The sequence below is a fragment of the Papilio xuthus genome, unplaced genomic scaffold (assembly GCF_000836235.2).
Source record: "Papilio xuthus unplaced genomic scaffold, Pxut_1.1 DF828258.1, whole genome shotgun sequence".
Classification (NCBI taxonomy): domain Eukaryota; kingdom Metazoa; phylum Arthropoda; class Insecta; order Lepidoptera; family Papilionidae; genus Papilio; species Papilio xuthus.
Genome location: NW_013530391.1, coordinates 3,011,898 through 3,028,199, shown reverse-complemented (window position 1 = coordinate 3,028,199; position 16,302 = coordinate 3,011,898). Strand labels below are relative to the sequence as shown.

Genomic DNA, 16,302 nt, shown 5'->3' with positions numbered 1-16,302 from the left:
TTTCCCTTCCCACCCTTTTTCTTATAAGGAAAGGATGGGAAGTGGAAGTGGACCTTCCGGATGAGATGGATGCATAGAAATGTTTTCTTTCTGTACATCCTCTCCTCCGTCGATTAAAGGTAGGCAACGCATATGCAATTGCGTATGTCTATGGGCAACGGTCACTTCGCTATTTCAACGATTACAGATGGCCGCTTCCTCGTTTGCCACCTTATGATAAAAAAAAAAAATTGATAACGCCGTGAAAAAACATATAGCAATTTATAGGTCTTAAATTTCTCGACAGCTACTTTAGTTAAAATGATGTTATGGGTAATTAAATAACATTTCATGCCGTCTTGTGTTACTCTATGATTTGATAATTTTTGCTCTACACACAAATAAATTTTATATTAAAATTTCTGAATAAAAACCACCTGGTTGTACTACTTTTAAGTAAATTGTATCTTATACCTTATTTCTTAAGCAATAGGACGTTACATAAACATTGTAATGAGTGTTTGTAGTAAAATATATATTACGTTACTTTTTAAGACTGAAGTAGAAATACAAGTAAATTATATGCATTTAATATTGTATATTTCTAAAGGCACGTTACAGCAGGAGCATTCAGATGTAGGTCAAGTTTCACAGGCTGGCTCTCACACAATCTAGATCTGTTAAATAACATGCCCACTTTATTATATCGTTAGTAAATCTAGCCGCTTTATAATAGACTGCAAGTGGAGCGGAGAGATATGAGACCTTGCAACTTGTATGGAAAAGTTGAGACTTAAAATTTATCGACGAATTATTTTTAATACATATTATTTTTAGAACGTGAGTAAAAACCAGGTTTAATATTTCTTACTTTATATTTCAATTGGTCGTTTTTCTTCGGTTATAAATGTACACATATTGTTTATCTGTCAGAGACCTATTGTGAATGCCAATTGCTTGTAATTTGCCTTTCGATCGCATAATATCACTATTAGTTACGAAGTATCAAACGTACAATAGACCAAATAATATAAGTCCTTCTTGCTATCGTTACTTTCTAGTTTACACAAAAGGTAATTTAAAAAAAGAACAGAGGCTAAATCAAAAAGTTGTGGCTAACGATAGTCTATTTAAGGGCCATCTATCTATTCGTCTGTAGTGTTTAGTTTGCTTTTCTAACAGTGAGTTTCTGACATCAACATCTCTTTATAAAACACATCGTCGTCCTTGTCATTATCTTAACATAAACAGAGAAAACAATATATTTAATCTTGGATTTTAGTCTCAGAAACTGACGGTAGATGCAACAAACAGAAGGATAATCTATGAATTTTGATGCAAAACATCGTTAACTCAAGAATAGTTATTACATCAAAGTTAATTATTACATAATTCCTGTCAGTCTAATAAATAGTCAAGATTCAACAGCGCTTGCACATCTTTATGCAATCCTAGTGAATGGCTGACAGTAGTCAGCTTAGAGAAGTGACTGACGTGTGATCTTGACCGAATAGTTAATAAAGTGTCATCAAGTTAATTGACGTAATGTTTTACATATAACGACGTCGTTAAACTATTATATTTAACAATCCTTATAATACAATAAAACTAGGAATAGATGATTTACTAATATAAACGTACTGTTTCGTATCTAATGTCACTATGGAGAAGATTACGAATCGAGTAACTCGTTAAAGCCGTAAACGCTACAAAAGCTCACAAACAGTGGTAGAGCCCGCTTTAACACCTTTCCACGAATTGGCTCGGCTCGCCCGGTGAAATACCACGACCACACAGAAGTCAGGCGTGAAGTGGAAGCAATTCCGCGTTTCGTCTGATGAATGTGCGTCCCGGAGGCCTAATTTAGTCCTCTTTCCCTTCCCACCCTTTTTTCTTATAAGAAAAGAATGGGAAGTGGAAGTGGACTTTCCGAATGAGAGGATGCATGGAAATGAAAGACATTTTCTTTCTGTGCATCCTCTCCTCCGTCGATTAAAGGTAGGCGACGCATATGCGATTGCGTATGTCTATGGGCAACGGTCACTTCGCTTTTTTAGCGATATCAGGTGGCCGCTTGCTCGTTCGCCGCTTTATGATATATATAAAAAAAGAATGTACTCAAAAATTCTATACTTACGAATTTTATTAACTCTTAAAATGTTACAGATAAATACATTACCTATACAAACGAATAAATGTCATTATAATAGTTGATTAAAAATAGATGTCATTGGACGATTCTTTGTGCAAAGCGTTGCCTAGAAACATATTTTCTTAGTATTGTTTCTGCTTTCATAACGACAGTTGTACGATTCGTTTACAGTTGTGTATAATAATATTGACATTTCTTTTAATATCCGCCCAAATAAAAAAATGACATATAAATCTATTATAGCTATTTTTAATTTTGTTTAGTTTTTTACCTGACTGACTTAAACCAATTTTTAAACTAAAAATGTGTTATGTATATTCCAAAGTTCTGTAATACATACTACGAATATTATATTGTCAAAAAGAAAAATAAAATTATAATAAAAACAACAAAAATGGAGAAATGTGCAAAAATTAAACATACTGTTTGTGATAATTTGAAGTCTAGTCGAAAATAAATCTAAAATCTTTTAGTACAAATTGTTTCCTATTCCATTATAAGAACGCTTTAATGTAATTGAGGTTATATTAAATTATTTAAGTACGTACACTTAAGCAATCAAGCTTCCAGTTGAATGAATAACAAATAAAAAATTGTCTAATTAATCCACTGACCTCTATAAATGGAATGGCCCGTAGTATTTTGTGCCTATTCCATTTTCAACATTTTGGTGCTGATGGTAACGTTTTGTTACAGTGGAGTAAATTCGAACTAGTAATATAGATAGAATCAACTGTCACGTGACATGAACAGGTGCGTTTAAATTGGAACGATACAAAAGCTGTTATTTCTTAGCAATCGCCTATCCAAAGATCAGTGAATTAATCCCAAAAATCACTGCTTGTAAATTTGACATTGACATCACGAATCGGCTTTGCAATCGTAGTGCCGTTAACACAAAAAAATCGGCAAGTATCGTGAATTTGGAGTGCAATCGAATTAGTTCCGATGAATGTTACAGAACCGAGTCATTGTGCCACGAGGTACAACACTATCGGAACATGTTACCGTATTATATAACATTACGATATCAATATAAACTCGAAATACAAAACTCAACTAAACAGACAAATGGTGTGAAAATAAATATTCAATTACGCGTACATCGACCTTTTTAGTTCAACTGGCTATAACCTTAATTTTAACTAGCCTGTATCACTATTTTGACTTTGTTCTCTAGTCATCAATTCTATAAAACATAAAGTGACATCTATGGTACGAAAAACACTTTCAGATACTTTTTGACATTGATAAAACGGCGCTAGTGAGCTATTATTTATAATAGTTTGACTTATGCCAACCGGGTCAAATATCATCAGCGCAAATTACATCACTCGGCTTGCTATTTTATGACACATTACATTTTGAAATTGCAAAAGGGTTTAGGTTACAAAAGAATAAATCTCTAAGCGTCGGCGTTTACGATTTACATCATATATGCGTCTAAAATACTTCAAAATTACCCCAAGGAACCGCAATCGGTCCACAACTTGCCTAACGTGTCGATCGAACACGTTTCTACTTCGGAATTGATACTAGCATTATACGTATGTTAGAATTAACCTCTTTATCATATTCTAAATGTTATAAATAACCTATACTATTTTTTTACATATAGTAATAAAAATTCTTTAGGGAATTTCAAATATTTTTGACTAGAGAAAGATTCAGTATCAAATAAATTAATTGAAAATAATGATTAGTCTGTCAAACTGCATAGCTTATGTTGTCTCATGTCAATGACCTCTATAAATATATTTTCACCATTTTTTATAGATGTACCAGTATATAACTGGCAACTTATAATAATTGCAACGTAATTACGGTGCGTGTTGGTCGTGAACATCGCATAATGTCACGTCGCTTAAACGCCTCATGCCATTATCGAAAGTTATGTGATGTTACCTACGATAATCTTATAACGCGTAGTTTATTGACCATCTAGACTACTTATAAACCTATTCTACCTATTTGATAAATAGATAAATATTCTTATTGGATAAAAAAAAACGTTTTTAATTCAATTTTACGTTCCTACAGTCGTATATTTTACCTAAACGTCAATACGTAATTATTTACTGTACATAGAACCGGATATAAAACAAAGTCAATATAAGAGCGTGCTTTAATAGTTACAGCACGAGTGAGATCCGTAACGATCTTCTGCCCGGTAGCGTGTCGGATCGCACCAACGCATCCCAGATAACGCAACACTGAATTACGTTATATTATAAAATTAAGGCTCTCTACATACGAAACGAAGCATCTTGAGTGTCTTCGAAAGTATATATTGTTTAGAATAAAATTAGATATTTTTATTAACAAATCACAGGTAAGGACTTTAATTAAATACGTTCATTATTTTCTTTTAACAAAAAAAAATATTTTGCGCCGGTGCTGGTTTACTATTATTTTGATATGGAGTGAATATGTTAATAATAAAATACATATTTATCATGTTTCGTTTACATTGCCACTTAACTAGCATCATATGGCATTGTGGTTAATCTAAACATGTAAAACAATTTGAAAAAAAAAATAGTGCGATTCGTCCGCTCCGTATGTGGTAAACCTTAATTAGTCCGAGCGCGGTCATCGCATCTTAGAAAGTCATGTTGACGTTCTAACGATGAATTAATTTGCAATATTAACATTTATAAATACGAAAGTAATTTTAATCCATAGCTTGCTTTTGATGGGAATTAAAAAGTAGAGTTAACAAGAAAACGTCGTAAATAATCAATAGTTCTCTTGAATAGCCGTCATAAATATTTGTAATCACGACATAAATAGAGAAAAAAGATAGCTTTTAATTCCCAAATATAAATAAAGTGCGCGTCAAATTAATTCTACATCTAGAATTAAAAATGTACTACAAATCTTAAGTACACGACTGTACCAACCTTCTTAATGTTCATTATCGTAAAACTGTAACACTTATTGACAACATCATTGAACTGTGTAACCGATATTATAAGGATGATTTAATGAACTGTAACATCGTGTCACGGAGAGGGTAATACAATAGGGATAGACAATGCTAGCTGCCTTTGACTTTTAAAAGACAAGATCTGTCTTGCGCTCGCATTCTTTATCAGGTTAAACAAACAATAAGTTCTTAACATTTGCCTGTGTACTCCTTTTGTGTGCATACATTTTTAAGTCAGTATACGTTCATAGTCATTACAATTTTACGTAACTGCTATAATATGCGCATATACGATTGTCTACTTTACCTAACCCTACCGGGAAAAAGTATGGATTCTTTTCGTACAACTGTAGCTCTTTGCCTAGTCCGTTTCTCTATAGTTAAAGCTGGCTGCAAAACGTTGATTCACTTGAACGAGCAACCTTGACGCGTGCGAAGGCATCGAGTGACTTCGATGACAATAAACATTTCAATCAGTAAAATGATACACAAAATTGACACGTATCACTAAAGGTTTAAAGTACAATTCTCTATAAACTCTTTGGCTAATAAATGTAGAAATATTTGCAAATGCATATAGTTATGTGCAAGCTTAATCGTGGTTAAGCCCAGTCGTTTCAACACGGGGATGTCCAAGCGGATTAAGTTATATAATTTACTGTCCAGTCTATTTGAAATGTTTTCTTTGATATCCGTATTTGATAAGACATGTTTTAATAGTATTGCCTTCTATATAAATCCGGGTTATGATATATTAACTAACACGGGTTATACTTCTTAATAAACATCAGTTAGAAAAACTTAGCTTATGAAGACTCAAGTTGTTTTCCATAGATTAGTATTCAGAAAACGAACTGAGACCAATTAACGTTTATAATCTATGCCACATCATAGTATATGAAAGTTAATGACTGAGGCAGTATTGTACTGCCAAAGATCAAGGAGACCAGACGCTGATAATGGTATAGTATGTATTACAGTCTATTAATAGCCTGTCTTACTAAATTAGAAATAAAAAATAAGTACTGTGATTGATTTCAAAATGAAGAATTTATGCATTGTTATAAAAATTAAATTAAATATATAGGTTTTTTAATAAAATTCCGAGTACCAAACAGATGGAGAAACCATAGAGTTCCTGACATTCAGAAATTTAAAATCATTTACATACCTGCGCAGTCCTAAGGGCGGTGGTAGCAACCGCCAGCAATAACAGCGCCGCCGCGCTCCACACGCCGGCTCGCATCCTGCCAACTGCAACAAAATATTACATTCAAACAAAATATACAGAATTACCCCCCACATCCTGATAAAGAAACGCAACCAGAACAACGTCATCGGCGGAGAAACGTGGGCTGTTATTAAAAAAAAACGCAAGTGTCACAAGGCTCAAGTTTAGACTGGTAACAATTGGAATCGACGTATTATGGATTTATAGTTGTTTTTTTACAAAGATCGTTAAAATTTAAGACAATATAGAATTTATTTCCCAACTAACTGCACAATCTTGTGAGAGGTCATACCCAGCACTGGATTGTGAACTGGTCACGACAAACAAATGGACAAAAGAACAATTTGTCCTTGCTGTGACAGATATCGGGGCTTAGAAAGGTTAACATTACGTTATTTTCGCACTGAAAATAAATATTTTCAATTAAAAATAATCTCTCAAATCCTTTCTACAACATTCTAGATAGTTCTAAATCAAATAACATACTAATAGACTATTTAATTCTTTAAACTTTAGTTTCTCACTCTAAAATCATTGCCAAGCTCAAGAGAAATTCTGATGGCGAACACAATTGATACTTTGTCATATTTCTATGTGGTTTTAATAACTTTGCATGCTATTATTGCATTTACTCAGATTTGTTTTTGGTCGTAAATACTTTCCTAGTCTTGTGCTATGGACTTAGGGTCAATAAATAAAATATTTTATAGCTACAGGCTTCATTCGAAGCGCAACGACTTTCACTAACAAAATATCAGTGACTTTCGATTCGACTCGCCAAAGCTCTCATTATTTCATATTAGTGGAAGGCATAACTACCAATGTTTCCTATTTTCAACTTGACAAAAAAAAAAGCAAGCAAAATTTCTTCTTCATAAATTAAATAAAATCTTAACTACTTAAATTCAGTCTTTGTTATCTACATTTTACAAATAGAACTATATCCGAGGGAATCCTCAACTCATATCATTTATCATCAAAAACGCATAGTCATATCTACGTATAATAAAACGTATCTAACTACAACGGTACCTATTACACAAACTCTATCAAAGACTAACTCTATCCATGACTGACATTAATAACTACTTGCGATTGTCAATTTCCTCTCCATCACTTAATTTAAAGTCCACCCTCAATGTACTAATTTGAAGGAATTGAGCGGTTCTTTTACCCATCATGATAACGTTATCAAAAAGATAAAACAGCTAAGCTTCCTGTTTACTTCGGTAGTTATATTGTTATGTTTTGAGGTAAATAATAACGGTGTGATCAAACGCGAGGAATGTGCGAATGCAATCTGTTGCAACAAACTTTCGCCGGCTGACCGCCGACAAGCCCACATGCTATCTGGAGCGATGACGTATGACGCAACGATATAATTGTTTTTCAGTACTACAAGGGGCCAATTTTTACAGTCAACGAATACCACGTATGGATGGGCCTGTAATCATAGTGTACGACGATGTCACGCAATTCGGATTGCCATTTTGTGAAACGGATGGAAAGTTCCAATTTAAGTAAATCCTAAATGATTAAGTAAGTTTGAGCTCATTTTATCTCATACTAGCTTTTACCCGCCACTCCTGCGACGAATTGAAAAAAACTTAATTACTAAACTTAAAAAAAGCTTTTGTGGTCTTCCAGACTACGTTTAATTCTAGAGATATCTTCTAACAAACATCCATCCATGAATCCATCCATCCAACAATCAAAAGTTTAGTTAGCACTTATAATATTAATAAGATATTAAAGTAATATGTGCAACGAATTATTTTTTCCAATATTTTTAATTTGTGATTATTTAATTTATATTTATTTGCTTTTTAATTTATAATTCAACTTAGTTTAAAATGAATTAAGCAAATTCATAGACCATTATGTTTAAAATTAAGTAAAAATAAACAAATTTTATAAATGTAGAATATTCTCTATCCACGATGACATAATCAGAGTCAACAGTTATGTCAGATGCGTCACCTTTCGACGCGTTACACTTTTTGTCAGAAGAAAGTTTCTAATGGCACGGCATTTAGGAACATAATTAAAGCGTGATTTATCTACGATTAACCTGAATTTATTACAACTGTCGGTCGACTTTGATGCTTAAATATATGAAACAAAAGTATTATTATACTATAATTATTAAATAATAAAATTATTACTTTTTAGGCGCATATTTTTATTTTTGCGTCCATTTCTATTTTTATTTTAAACTGGTAATTTTCATTCGACTGGTGAAGAGAATAGAAGATATTCATAACTTTATTTCTAATGTTGAAGAATACACTCCTGGACAAAATATATAGTATAGGTTTTCTTCGTAAATCAGGACCGAAGATATATAAGCGATCCATGGACAAGAATAGCGGGAGACATTATAATGTGATACTAGATGAAGACCTTTGTCAAATTGGAATACAGACAATAATTGCTTATATTCATTTAATGTGTTATGTATTATGTTTATATACATTTTCCGAATAAAGGCTTATTGAATTACATTATTGAAATATTTTCATTGAACTCAAAGTTCTCGTTGTTTGGTTCCAACCGAGGTTTTGCTTTTACAATCGGGTCACATTCTTTCTTGAATTACCACCTTGAGGTGAAAATGTACATTTTTGTACTTTTGCATAATACATGACATTATAAATATTATCTGTATACAGATGATACGCGAAGTGTAATGTCTCTTTCTCTTCCCACCGTTTTTCTTATAAGGAAACGATGGGAATTGGAAGTGGACTTTACGGATGAGAGGATGCATGGAAAGGTAAAATATTTTCTTTCTGTGCATCGTCTCCTCCGTCGATTAAAGGTAGGCAACGCATAAGCAATTGCGTATGTCTATGGGTAACGGTCACTTCGCTATTTCAGCGATTTCAGGCCACTCGCTCGTTTGCCACCTTATGATATAAAAAAAATCCTATAAGTTGGCTAACCACAAATTTTCACAAACTAAACATCAGATAGCCTCTTATAATAATACCATCACTTAAGTACCTTGACCGACATTTTGTAGATGTTCAAAAATAACGAATGGTACACGATAAATAACAGTTGATCATCATTGTATTATAATTTAGACTGGAGGGACCTCATACGTAATACAAAAACTCACCTGATAAATAAATTTATTTCTGGACCTCATAAAGAGGTTAAATTGATCTGGTTTTTGACTAATAAAAAATTCTAGATTTTCAAATTAGTTGTAGAAATTATTAATAATACATATCGGTCTTTAAGATTCCTGAAAGTTAATTAAAATTACTTTGAATTGTCAAATCAAACAAACAAACTTACCTTGTTAACTAATACTGTTTGTTTTTGTCATAATCATCAATGTGGGAAAATATCCGACAAAAGCGTGAATAATGTTGCTAATTTGTTGATTGTTTAACAAACATCTAAATAACACGCTGATGTTCAATTATAAAAGAATTCGAACGATATGTCATTGACCTTTAAACTGATGCAATACATATTGTTCTGAAGAGCGTTATATCATCTTAAACCTCAAGGTGACAATCACAATGACAATTACATAGTAATGATATAAAATGAGACCCAGTGGAGGACTATCATCCGCTCCAAATGTAACCCACAAAGACCACGATTCTGAGAAATGAACCGTCTTAGAGAGTGACGTTAAATATAGTGTCCAAAAGGCTATGTTAAATATTTGAAGTAAGCGTATCGTCTTAAAAAAATCTAATAATACTAGTACATTAAACGTTCGTATATACTCTTAGTAAGTCATTTCAAAGCCAAGCACTTTCTAAACTACTTGCACTCTACTTTATTTCACTATTTTAACATATCAATGACACTTTCTCTGTAATAGTAACGTAATAGCATCGAGAGATCGCGATGTGTACATAATCTGTGATAAATTGGTTTATATCTAGATAGGTTGAACATATTAGTATTATTATACTAAAGTTGTATGAATCCTTTTTTTACGTTTTATAAGCTAGCGCTTGACCACGATCCCACCTGGTGAAGTGGAGATTTGGTCGAAAAATGGTACGCGCTAGCTTAGTAAGTGCCTATTCACTCTACTTTTGAAGGTCCCAATATCATATTTGGACGGAAAAACAGAGGCTGGTAACTTGTTCCAATCCTTTGCGGTACGCACAAGGAACGATGCTTCGAATCGCTTCGTTCGAACGCGCGGTACCTATACCACAAAAGGATGGATTCCCGCCGTATGCCTGAACGTCCGGTGGTAAAATGGTGATGGGGGAATTAACTCGTGTAATTCCTGCGCACATTCACCAAAATGAAGCCTGTAGAACACCGTCGTCCTCGTCGCCTGTAGAATCCTATTGTCGATCTTATGCTATTCTGGTCAAAGTGTTCTAAACAACTCGCACACAACGTTATTCTTTGGTCAGAAAAGCTACGTAATATTTTTTAAACAGTAATTTTAAGTAAGATTAATTATGATAGCCATGGGTTGTGGCTCTATTTAACTAAGTTCCGCACTGTTAATTCCCGAATGGAATATTTGGCGTTTAAGATACTACAGAATAATACTTGAGTTTTGGTAAAGATTACACTGGTTAAGGTAGTTAATGTGTATTCTTTGATTGAGAAATTTGCCCATAGTTTTCATCATACGAGAAATTTATGTTTCGTTTGTGTTGTTGATTACCTCGGCAGGGGCACTGTTACACCCCCAATTTAACTCTAGTCTAATACAATATCGTTCACGTCATAATACGCAGTAATAAGCAAATGTTTGAATAATTAATGAATTATTAGGAAACCAATTACTTTTGCTTCACCGTTCACTAAACAGTATTCACTCCTGTGACCGCCATTTCAGCCGCGGCGAGCGAAATGACTCGTATCCAGATTGCAAACAGGTTCCACCGATACACTTTCTAAGTTATATTGCAAATGTATTGTGACTTGACCCACTTTTACGCCTATTTTTTAATCTAGACATTAACATTATCACAACTTATCAAATAGTCTTGTGTTATTTAAATCAGGTTTTAAACTTTCAAGGTCTGTAATGACACTTGTATGTGTCATACAATTGAACTGTCGCCGAGTTGAATAAACCACCTATAGTTTAGTGGTTAGGCATGTGGACTACCGGTATTGTGGTCATGAGTTTGAATCCCTACATTGACTTTTAGTTATCTAGCATAAAGAAAAAGTAAAGTTCCGAGCGTAATAATTTAGATTTTATTAATATATACCCAGACTTAGAAAAAAACTGACTGATTAAGACTCTAATGCATGAAATAGTAGCAGGATGATTTAATAACGCTAAAAAAAAGTTATGGTGAGTGAGATTTAAACCCACAGACATAAAAACAAACTTACATATGACTGAAAAATATTACCTTGTCAGTCGGGAAAAAAATATAACACTGAATAGAATAGTTCGATCCTTACTCTTACTCATATTAAACTGTTAAGTTCAAAAAAAATTATAAAATAATTAAAAGTTGAAATGTAACTTAAAACGACCAAGTTACAGCCACAATTGATATCATTGTCGACCTTTCAACAAGGTTAATTAGTCATATTTTCCACTTAGTTGCGTAACTTAATATTCATATTTAAACAATGTTGTTACTATGGTTACATCATGTTTATCCTAAAGATTTCAACTATACGACTGAATTTTTTTCTTTCCTTTAAGCAACTCCAAAAAATAAGAACCGTGGAATTGATAGCATAAGATTATATATTTCTGCTTTCTCTCTAAATTCTATTCCTGAAAGTTTTCAATAATTTTATATGTAAGCATCTATGTAATAAATGGAAATCGTTCACATTCAAAGCTCAAATGCAAAGCGGCGACAGGAAAGACTTCAACGCGCGGATTGTCATTTGAAATTTTTCTACTGTGTACCGTACACGGTACGGTACGTTACGGTTTTCTTTAGTATTATTATGAAAATTTATAATTTTCACGTAAACATTACTCATGAAAATTTTGTGATAGCGCCCATCACTCATTGCAATTTAAATTTTAACACTATCACTCCAAATTAATCTCGATAATTCGATCTGTAAAAGTGCAAGTATTCGACTTAAACGCCTGCATTTAAGGGTCATTTTACTCTGAATTTATACAAGGACGTGACTTTCACTGGTTACATTAAGTTTTTTTAAAACTTTTTCTCATCGTTCAAGGCTTTCTTTCTGAAGTATGTGAACGCTTTGTTTTTGAGTCGGACAATGTTAAATTACTTATGTTCCGCTCATAGTCGGCACAAGAAAGTAATGTTACATTGTATTATTTAGATGATTATATAAATAGAGTTTAAGGGCATTAACCTTGGTGAATGTAATACAGATTTCCATAACATCTTTATGAATAAGTGTGAATTGTATTATTTTTAGGGTTCCGCACCTTAGGCCGCGGACGAAAGCCCAAGCGTGCCTGTGGCCTCGCCATGACGCGTAGGAGGAACAGTAGGTATGCTTCCCATCCGAAAAAGAATTACACATAACTACTGCGTAAAGCATTCCCCTTTGAAAAAAAAGGGTTCTGTACCTTAAGGGAAAAAATCGGAAACCTTATAGGATCACTTTGTTGTCCGTCCGTCTGTCTGTCAAGACTCTTTTATAATTAAATATACCAACAAATGTATTCGAACTAATAATCCTATTCAAAGATTATATAAGGATATAGAACTCTAGTGTAAGTGATTCGAAGCCTAAGTATAATTATTGAAATATTGAACAATATTAAGATTTTCTTTGAATACTACAACTCTAACTAAATTATTCCATACGCTTCTTATGTTCTTCATAAATTGTAAAAGAAGAGACAATACAGAAAATAGTCAAGACTTTACACTCTAATAGTACATGTCTATGAAACTTGTCTTTTTATATTATTCGGTGATAAACGATCGAGGGGCCAGCTGAATTCGCCGAAATAGCAAAGCGACAGCTGCCATAGATAACGACGGCTAAGGAAGCAGAGACAGAGAATGCTTCCTATGCGTCCATTCCTCTGTCAAATACAACTCAGGTTCTCATCTTTTCCTTATTAGAAAAGGGGGACAAAGGAAAGCAGACTAAAATTAGGACGTTCTCTAAAGGTTTTTCTACAGTTATTACTTCAATAAATTATACCGAACTAGCTGTCGCCCGCGACTCCGTCCGCCCCGAATTAAAAAAAAATTTAATTGGTAGCCAATGTGTTCTTCTAGGTTATGTTCTACATCTGTGCCAAATTTCATCAAGATTCATATAGCCGTTCTGGAGATTTCTTCAAGAAATAAAATATTATAAGTAAAGTTTAATAATATTACAACGTATTTTTTTAAGTCAACGATTGCTACAAATATCTTATAATAGCAGTATATTAAGCGACCAGCCGTTGCCCATGTTCAGTGGACGTCAATTCACTTTCTATCGCCGGCTAAACTTTGCCGAGCAAAGAGTCGTTACGTTTTTACGCGTCGTATTTTTTGCTTCGATCGCACGAACTATCTTACTTATTGCACCGGTTTATATATGAATTTACTTCCGTCAGCTCGCTTTTAAAACATTTATTTTCTTTTAAAATATTTCATTATGATTTCTTATAAACATTCTTGTGCATAAAATGCAGATTATAACAGTGATAAAGTTTTAAATATTAATGTATTTAATTTTAGATGTTTTTAAGAAAAGTGTCGCTTTTTACTTTTCCTTCTTCTTGAAGTCCTAAAATCTCTAACTAAACTAATAGATTGGCGGACTAACTCAGTCGGATTATAAATTTAAAATTCCAATTATATTTTATTTATTATCTAAGGGTAGCTCTGATGCCTTTTTAATAACCATAAATCCATAATATTGTTGTATTTGCCTACTTCAGTTCAATAGTAAGTCGTGGTTAACATTACAAGCTTCAAGTTCATACAGGTCTGTGAGTTGTCCGGTGCGAACGTAAAGAAATGCGTCGAGATCATTTACCCGCACTCATTATAGCGTTTCACTTTCATCGATAACATTCTGTGACACGTAAATAAATATATTATTAAACATTCACTTTCATATATTTTATAATTTAAAAAAACATACATAAAAATAAGCTCTCATGCATTTTTGAAGGATTGAAAGTAATACCGGTTAATATTAATTTGATTTTAATAAAATGTCTACCTTATCTTGCTTTTAAAGTAACTAACTTTATAAAAAACCTTTGACATCTTAGCAACAAATCTAGAAATGTTTTCATCAAGGCATAGAGTTAGGTGTAAGGGTGTATTTTCTTTTATGACAAGGGGGCAAATGAGCAGCAGGAACACCGAGGTGTTCAACGACGCCCATGGACATCAGCAATACCAGAGGGACCGTGTATTTGATTTAAATTTAATTTTTTAATCTGTTGTTTATAGTATGTTAACACATGATTTATAATTATGCTACAAGCTTAGTGAACCGACAACAAAGATAATTACGCCTATCATAGAGCCAATTTAATTAAGTACAATGGTAAATAATTGAGATATGATACAATTTGGTATTGTGGTGTATTGCTCAATAGTTTGTCACCCGGCAAGGGTGTTGTAGGATTAGTTTCGGATTTTTTTTTAATAATTATTACTAGCTGTCGCCCGGGACACTGTCCGTGCGGAATTTAAAAAAATGAGTAGCCTATGTGTTCTTCCACGCTATATTCTACATCTATTCCAAATTCAGATGATACCTTCAAACAAACATCCATCCAAACATTCGCATTTATAACATTATTATATATAGTACAGTATGATTTAAAAAAAAAATACAATTGGTCTATTGGTTATGTTGACAAGTCAAACTCATTGTTAACTTGATGATTTATATCTATTGGTGTTTTATTCTTTTTTTGTAAAAAAAAATAGTTTTTTTTATTTTTAAATCCGGGAACCAAGTACAAACCGGTAGACTTTCTATATCTACTGTGACGGGGTCGACCACTTCGCCGCTTTAATTGTTACGGTACGAAATACGAATGCAACGCTGTTACCTATTGATTTCGTAAAAGTGTATCAATTTGCAAAATCTACAAAATAATATATCTTAGAAAAGTGAAGAGTGTATTTTTGTATGTCTTATGTCTAAAGCTTAAATAATTGAGGGATGTGGGAGTGAATCCAGTATATTAAAATGTTGAATTAACTTATTAAAGCTATACTGTCATTATAAGTTATCTTGTGACAAATTTAAATAAGTAGTCGTGACTGGTCACACTCATGGTCGACTGTTTAGAAAGCGAAAGATACAATTATCTATCTTATTGTGCTACGTCTAAAGACTAATTGCGAAAGAAGGAATTATGCTAAATATAAAATCTAATTTTATAAGAATTTGTAAAAATCTTACCTTAGTCAACGTTGTATAATAATCAAATGTAGAAAACAAATAAACCACTATTTTGTTATGTGTAATTCACCATCGTTCCAGCTGGCACTATGATAAAAACACCTTTGTCACCTTCACTGTTAAGAAAAAAAAACTTAATAACTATACGCACAATTCCCGCTAACGCGCGACATTTTTGAAAATTAGCAAATCCTGGATAATAAAACGCGGATAAAGTGTCAACGGCCTCGACGTAATTCGTCAACTGGCCGTCAAGAATCGCCAGAGTTTTCGTTTAACGCTCTACTGCACAACAATTGCGAATTGAGTAAAATTTTTATTCTTTATTTTTAAATCTGCGGTTTGACAGTTTCGAATAATGGCGGGAAGTGTGCGTACGTAGCAAACGTGCGTTCGGAAGCGCGGTGAGCGATCGGTGCGCGGTGAGCGACTGCGGACACTAGCGCGCTCACTACACCCTACCGGGCCTGCCGCCGTGTGTCCAACATATCGGCCGTGATATTATTTCAACCACCACCCTTGCCTGGTCTCCGGTACAACACCGCCACGAGTACATAAGTACACACTTATTCGGATCAACTATAATTGGTACCTGTCTATTATACGTGTACAGAGCTAAACTGGTTACCTTTACTTGTACCGAATACTAAATAAACTGTTTCAGTGGCAATTTTTCAC

At 33.4% G+C, this 16,302-nt stretch overlaps 1 protein-coding gene across 8 annotated transcripts in view; it reads right to left on the bottom strand.

The window, feature by feature from the left end:
- The window catches only part of LOC106113462 (mucin-17), a 57,460-nt gene extending 41,379 nt beyond the window's left edge, over positions 1-16,081 (bottom strand). For all 8 annotated transcript variants that reach the window (XM_013306238.1, XM_013306242.1, XM_013306244.1 and 5 more), the window contains exons 1-3: positions 16,003-16,081; positions 15,625-15,740; positions 6,232-6,314 (exon numbers count right to left, since the gene is read on the bottom strand). In XM_013306238.1, the coding sequence (XP_013161692.1) occupies positions 6,232-6,306 (75 nt within the window). In that variant the 5' untranslated portion in view covers positions 6,307-6,314; positions 15,625-15,740; positions 16,003-16,081. The remainder of the gene's footprint in view (positions 1-6,231; positions 6,315-15,624; positions 15,741-16,002) is intronic.
- Between the last annotated feature and the right edge of the window lie 221 nt (positions 16,082-16,302).